The following is a 7,810-nucleotide window of genomic DNA, read 5'->3' as shown; positions in this document are numbered from 1 at the left end:
TTCTTTGTGCATAGATTGATGGTGGATCAAGAAGCCATGACCGCTTTAGAAGATTCCTGGTCGCCTCCGGATGTACTAACGTCTAGAGTGTAATTCCTACAACCAAATAAAAGTGTTAGGCGGTTTTCGCAAGTATACGAGTTAAGTTGCAATATAGTTTATACAATGAAGTATGGAAGTAGTCCGAGGATCGTACCCAAGAGAAGCGAATACTAAATTAATTCTAGCTTCGACATTAATAGATCTAATTAGTATTTTAACTAAATAATATTACGATAAACCATAAAATGAAGAAAAAAATATATTGTATAAAAATAAATAAATTGCATTAAAATAAAAAAAGGGGGAAACTAATTTGCTGACTTAATAAATTCTAAGAATGGAAGACTAACTCACTTTGGCTGTCGTAACTAATTCCTATTTCAGGTTATACTCAATCAACTAGTCGTTAACCTAGCAAGATTTCTTGATTTTCAACTAAACTAACGAGTCGACAAGAACTACTGATCTCTCAACCTCATAGCCTAAACCAAATTGGGATAAGGTGTTCACAGATAGACAATACCAATTTTGGGTTCATTCCCACCTAGATGACTTCTAGGGTTGTCAAGCCTAGGGTTTTGAGTTCTTCCTATCCCAGTTTTAGGGACTAAATTGAATAAATTAAAAAATTTACATGATTTGATAATTGCTTGTGAATTGGCTGGAATATGATAGTATGTTGTGTTTTGTGATAATTTGTAGCTAACAAAAACATCGAACCGTGGAGAGGGAAAGGAAAAACAAAAGTGGTTAACGAGTAGTCAAAAATTCTAGTTTGTACATTTATAATTTAAATTCATATAAATTTCTTGCATTTTTATGTTACATGTATACAAAATCTCAAGGTAAGTATCTAGTAATGATATAAGCTATTGGTTTGAGCTTGAATGTGAACCCTCGAAATAGATTAATAAAATGAATAAATTGGAAAATAACATGAATTACTTGAACTATGATATTTATTATGGGATTTGAGTGAAAACATAAGTTGAATGATATGAATTGCCTATAATATGTTAACGAAATGAGTTGTGATACTGAATATGTTTGGTAAATGATAATTGTACTTAATTGTAATAAAATTGAATAATGATACCCTATTAACTAGTCGGCTGAGTCGAATATAATTGGCATGCCATAGGACTGGATTAAGTATGAGATTATGCACTTATGCACTAGGATGCACTTCGTGTGCCAGATATGCATTTTGTATGCCATGATCTGGTGCCAATTTGCTATGTTGGTTGGACGATTCGAGTATCCGTCCGAGTTCGAGTCAAGTTAATAGGGGTTGTATAATGTAACTTGGTGAGTGATAAGAATGTGTATAAAATGATTCTATTTGAATGATTTGTACTTAAATGTGAAAGAAATTTTGAAATAACACAGCTTAGTATACAAATAAAATGAAATTAAGCCACGGGGCCCAAAACGGATTCAAACGAGTCAGTAGATTCTAGAAACTAGTGAATAATGTGATATTAAGAAGTGAATTATGTATCATAGAATTTATGTAATATGTGGAAAATATTTACTTTTGAATGCTTAATGATAAGATAGTATTGGGATGAAATAACATTTGGTTATATGCATATCTAAGCACAAAGACGGATGATTCTAAGTATGGTATTTAAAAATGTAAATTAGTAGGATGTTATCTGCATATAGATATACATGAATGGTTTTGAAATGTTTTGCTAATGCTTATGTTATATGCTTTGAATTATAAATGTACCAGTAAGCCTATTGCTCAGTGTACGGTTTGTTTTCACCGTGCGCAGGTTTAGGTATCTCTTGAAGCCTCGGGAATCGAAGCTAGCATCCAGACGACTGTTTTCAACTCAACAAAGTTTGTAAAGTACCCCTTCAATTGTAAATGGCATGTACCTCTTGTTTAAGTCGATTTGTATCGACAATGGTCAAATTTGGAACTTAGTTGTTTAATGTTATTCTAAAGTATCACTTTGGTATGCTTTGCCTCAAATGTTGATGTAAATGTGTTGTTTGGTCGTGGTTTAGATTATACAAGCCTTTTAAACTTGTTTCAAACTGGTCCTTTTTGGAAGCAGTGAGTTTCATCGCAACGACGAACCTCTAACGTCGCAACAAGAAACAAAGCAAAGTCCATGTGGCGACATCGTTTCTCAAGGTCACGACGAGCACCAAACAAAGAGTTGCGTTGCGACGAGGAATCCCTTGACGTCGCGAAGTCAACTCAAGATTTTAAAATCTTTAAAATTTGGTCCTATTTTGACCTCGGGTTAGTAAAAGAGCTCTCATAAGCTCGTAAAAGACCCAAAAATGATTATGTATAGTTGAATACACTTGATTTAGTTATATTTGAATGTTTAACTGTTTGGAAAATGGATGTAAATTGACCGTAATTGTTTTGACAACGAATGTGGCACCTTGTAACTTGGACTCGATGACCGGGTCGACTAACAGGGTGTTACAAAAGCTACTTAATCAGTGCTCGTCTAATGATCTTATCAAGTGTGTTACCCTTATAAGATATCCTTAATCTCTTTGGAATAAATTCGTTCTCCTAATATGATCCTATTTTATCTCATAGTGATCATTACATATTCTTTCATGAAAAGTCAATTACTATCAAATAGTAATCAAGTCATTTATCATAAAGACAAACAACTAGTGACCACGTTTACTTTTCATCTATCATGTAATGTCTATGAGAGGATATTGTTTACCCATCACTTGGACTATTAATTCTACTATAACAAAGTGTCGATCCACCAATCGAATCATGGGGTTTTTTAATGAACAATGACAATAGACCGAGGGCCAAAGCAAACTACGAAGCGTGGCAGTTAGATACTTTTCTAACATATATGACCAACTTGCTACTTATCTGATGAACTTCGTAACTTCCTTCAATCATTATCTTTCCCATCCATTCCATTTCCACTTCGAGCTTAACTTGAAGTTTCTTTTATGGAAGATGAAACTACGAATGCTACATTTGAAATACATCCATCCAAAACCCCCAGAATTGATGGAAAACTAGGCTTCTTCTACCAACAATACTGAGATATAGTATGTCCACTTACTATCCAAGCATGCCTTGGACTTCTTAATTTGGGATTTTTACCCAAAGAATTCAATAAAACTCTTATAGACCTCAGACCTAACAATGAAGTCTCAAAGATTACCAGCCTATCAATCTTTGCAATGTCATATACAAGACATGCTTGAAGGTATTAGTCAACAATCTAAAATCGATCATGACCAAGGTTATATCGCAATATCAAAATGCTTTTATCTAGGACCGAAACATCATGGATAATATTATTCTTGGCAGTGAACTAACTCATACCATTCGGAGCAAACGATAAGGCAAATGCATTTTAGCTTCACTTAAAGTAGATATGTGCAAAGCATATGATGGAGTTAGTTGAGACTTCTTGCTAGATATTCTGGAACATATGGGATTCAACGCTCATTGGAGGCAACTCATATGTCAATGAATCCGTACAATATCTTATCAAGTACTGCTCAATGGACATATAGCGATATCTTTTTCCCGCACAGAGATCTAGCCAGGGGGACCTGCTATCCCCATATCTCCCCATACTATATCAAAATGTCCTCTCCTTATGCTATTGCAGGCCGACTGTTCATCACAAGTTCCAGGCATTCGAATCCACAAAAACTATGCACTACTGAACCATATTCTATTTGCCAATGATTCGTATTTCTTCTTTAATGCCACTATCCGATCAGCCAGAGCATTAAAGGACATACTGAATACATATTGTAAATTCTCAGGGTTGTCAATCAATCGCACCAAGTCTGAGATCTTCTTTAGCAAATATGGTAAAGTAAATCACAAAAAATATTTCTAGCCCATATTGGAATGCATGCAACAGAAGCTTACTGGGTGGAAACCAAAACTTTTATCTCCTTCGGGTAAACTAGTATTAATCAAATCCACGTTGGCAACTACACCGATTTACTCTTTATTCTGTACCAAGAGACCCAAGATAATCCAGGGACTTTTGGTGGGGACAAGATACCAACTATAAAAGTTACATATGTACAGTTGGAATCACTTATGTTGGCCCAAACAAAAAGGGGGACTGAGTATCTCTAAAGCTGACATATTGAATGACGAACTATTATGCAAACAAGCATGGCAATTACTCACAAGACCTCATTCATTAGCTAAATATTACTCTAACAAAAATTTCTTAGAGGTATAGACACGAGCACTTGAGTTCTGGACTTGGAAAAACATCCTCAAAGGTCGAGAAATATGTCTCCAAGGATTAGACATCTAGATATGGACAGGACGCAATGTATCCATCTTCAACAACGGAATGGCCCTCCGCCAATACCCAAACCAACAAGTGCCAGAATCCCCACCATTGAAATTACTGACTCTTCTCATGGACACTGGAAAACTCCTCTCATTAATGAACGATTAGGTGCTGAATGGAGTACAAAACTCAACTCTTGGAGTTTCTCCATCCTTGCATGACATGACAGGTATGTCTGGAAACACAATTTTTCTACACAAAAATGGCGGACTGAAATGAGGCCGCCTTTTAATATCAATTGGAAAGCCCTATGGAAGATCAAAATCCCTCCAAAGTTACTGTTCTTATCCCTCCAAAGTTACTGTTCTTTCTCTAGAAACTGTGGCTCAACATTTTACCTCTTCGAAAGGAATTACGGAGTGCCATATCCCCGTTAACCTCCTTCGCATCATCTGCTTTGAACAACCGGAAGATGTAGACCATCTATTCAGAACATGTTCGTTGACTAGAACCATTTGGTTCGGTACCCCATAGTCCATTTGAATAAATGCTATGGAGATATCAGACATTCGAGAATGGATTTCTGTATGGATCAACGATTACGACAGAAAGGACTTGGGATACAAAGTTGTGATTCATGGCTGGATCATAACCCTCTGGCACATATGAAAGCATTGAAATGCAGTATTTCTCTAATAATACACCGAACCCACTATCAGTGATACAAAAAAAAAATCCAAAAGTGCCACTGGGAATACTATATATTGCTACACATGAACGCCTCTATTGTAGCGCAATAGATGAATCGAGTTCCAGCCCCTCATCAATCTGTTCAACTCATTAGCACAAGAACGCTCCCTGCAACAATTATGCCATTTATGCTGGTCATATCCATAGTGCGGAACAGAAACACATCAACCTATGAAGTGGCAACGACGCTAATGGGCTACGCACCTTTCCCCTTATTTTTTGCAGCTTATTACACGAATACATCGAAAGTTCACTGCAAACTACTTTTGGTTCGAGAGATACTGCTAAAACTCAATGTGCTGTGCATACAATATGTCACTCCGAAAGTACATGGGATAAGTTCTTCCTTGAGTAAATACAGGTTCACTGGAAACTTCAACTATGGATGGAGCAACAACGCCACACTCTAACATCAACAGTGCATTGCTTGGCTGCTCGGCCGGCCACCACCCACTGCACGAAGTTCTGGACACCTTAGTTCTTTCTTGTTTTTGTTACTTACCACAAAAAAGGAAAAAAAAAACACTACGAATGGTCATTAATAATAAATAAATTTTAAAAATCTAAAATCGTATGTTCTAGCATTATTTCAAATATAAAAATTAACAATTAATTAATTAAAATACTTCTACTTTAAGTTGCCCAAGACAATCGTAGCCGTCGGCACTAGAAAACAAACGGCAGAGGAAACTCACACGTTTTCACGCACGTGTCCGACACCCGAGAATGATCCAATGTGGTTGCTCCCCACCGATCTCCTTTACTATCCCATCTCAGCACCCTTCATTTCCATTTCTTTTTCCAGAACTTTTCTCGTCCTCTTTCTACGTTCCCCTTTCTTCTTCCTTTTCAAGAAACGAAAAAGGAAAGATCAAATCAATGGCAGATTGGGGTCCTGTTTTAGTAGCGACGGTGCTGTTCGTATTACTGTGTCCTGGTCTGTTGTTTCAGATACCTGGTAAGAATAAGGTTGTCGAGTTCGGGAACATGCAAACCAGTGGAGCTTCGGTTCTCGTTCACGCTATTATCTACTTTGGTCTCATTACCATATTCTGTCTCGCCATTGGTGTTCATATCTATGCTTCCCAATGATCTTTAGCTGTTGCTTGCTGCACTTTTCACTTTCTCATTTTTAATGGGTTTCTTTTGCTATTGATTTTGCTTGATCTGTTATAATTGAAGCTTTGTTTTAATAGACTCTTTTAGGGATTAATTTATCTATTTTGGTCGATCTGGGAAATGCATTTGAGTTTGTAATTGTATTGATGAGATGAACCGTAATTTTCTTTGAGTTTTTTTAATTGCATTTTTTTTGCTTAGTTCTGGATGCTTATCGTACTGCCTGTTTAGAAACGATGTGGGATTTGGTCTTTATTAGATAAAAGCATAAAACTGATGGCTGAAGGTGTAGATTGAATTCAGATTACATTTCTCTTAGAATTACACTCGTAGGCCTGCATTGTAAAGGTATAGTTGGAATAAATTTGACTTAAATATAAGTAAAAATTATTCAAAAAAATTAGACATTTTTAAAATATTGAAATTAATTTATGAGCAACTCATATATTAAAGTATGGATGGTGAAAAGATAATACTCCTTGCTTGAAAGCTTCTTAGCAAATCTAGCTTAGTTATTAGCAATAAAAGTACCGTAGATATCCTGTATTAAGTTTTTTTTTTACTAAAAATGAGTCATATTTGTACATTAAATTAAAATTAAAGAAAATTGATCTTTCTAATAAAAGTTTTAATTATTTTTATTGTATATTTCAATATGAGATAAATATAGTACATCTTTTGTTAATCATGTCAATTTCTAATGGTGCATATGGATTAATTTATTTTTTATCCAACATATACAATTAATTTGTTGGAAGTAAAATATTGACTTTTAATAGAGGGACTTCATGATATTCCCAGGGTTATTAGCAAATCCAACTGTTTAATTCACAATTCAATTTTTTTAGTGGTTGATTGAGTCTAATTGAGATTGTTTAGTTCGTAATTATATATTTAACTTTAAATAGTATTGGAGTTTGGAAAATTTCCACACTATTTTGAGCTCTAACTTAAATTATTAAGGTTCTTGTGTTTTTCTTTTTTTAGTAGTAATTGATGATTGAGATTAAAATCGTTTTGGAAGTTAAATTTCAGTAACAGAAAAATAGGATGAGTTTTTTTTTTAATGGTAGATAAAAAAAAATTGGAACCAATTTTACAAAATTATTCTAGTACCATCACATATAAGTCAAATATTCAATCGTAATTGTTCCACAATGGCTGTAGGAGTCTCTTGGAATGCTCTCGGATTATAAGGGAAAACTCTCATCATCTTAGTCAGTGTATGCGCAGCCACATTGGCTTCTCTAGGACTTTGTTGTATGACTACCTCACTGTCTCCTATATAGCTCCTGGATTCTCAAGATCAGGTTCCTGTTCAAATGCCCATTAAGACATATCTAAAAAGGCTTCCATAACTTGAGCGTAATCCGTTTCCACAATAATATTAGCCCAATTAACATTACATGTCAGAAGGAGTCCATTGTAAATCGCTCAAAACTCAACCTTCTTTATGCTAAATCTGCCAATGTTTCTCTTAACTCCCTCACGCCATGTACCAAGGTCATCTCTTACCACAATTGCCACCGAAGCTAACCCTGAGTTAGGATCCTTCGCTTTATCCGTGTTCAACTTAATGAAACCTGAAGGTGGAGGTTTCCATGCTCGACACCGTCTCTTGC

At 35.4% G+C, this 7,810-nt stretch overlaps 1 protein-coding gene across 1 annotated transcript; it reads left to right on the top strand.

Annotated features, from left to right (window-relative positions):
- The first annotated feature begins 5,839 nt into the window (after window positions 1-5,839).
- On the top strand, window positions 5,840-6,388 carry LOC107950864 (uncharacterized). Its single transcript, XM_016885795.2, has one exon. It carries the CDS (start codon window positions 5,949-5,951, stop codon window positions 6,159-6,161), a length of 213 nt encoding a protein of 70 aa, XP_016741284.1. The 5' UTR covers window positions 5,840-5,948; the 3' UTR covers window positions 6,162-6,388.
- The last annotated feature ends 1,422 nt before the right edge of the window (window positions 6,389-7,810 follow it).

Source organism: Gossypium hirsutum, chromosome D03 (assembly GCF_007990345.1).
Source record: "Gossypium hirsutum isolate 1008001.06 chromosome D03, Gossypium_hirsutum_v2.1, whole genome shotgun sequence".
In the NCBI taxonomy this organism is placed as follows: Eukaryota; Viridiplantae; Streptophyta; class Magnoliopsida; order Malvales; family Malvaceae; genus Gossypium; species Gossypium hirsutum.
The sequence above is the reverse complement of the archived record's forward strand: the minus strand, read 5'-3'. Positions and strand labels throughout refer to the sequence as shown.

Bases quoted from the DNA above. Each gene is read 5' to 3' on its own strand.
- LOC107950864 (XM_016885795.2), top strand. From the start codon at position 5,949: ATGGCAGATTGGGGTCCTGTTTTAGTAGCGACGGTGCTGTTCGTATTA.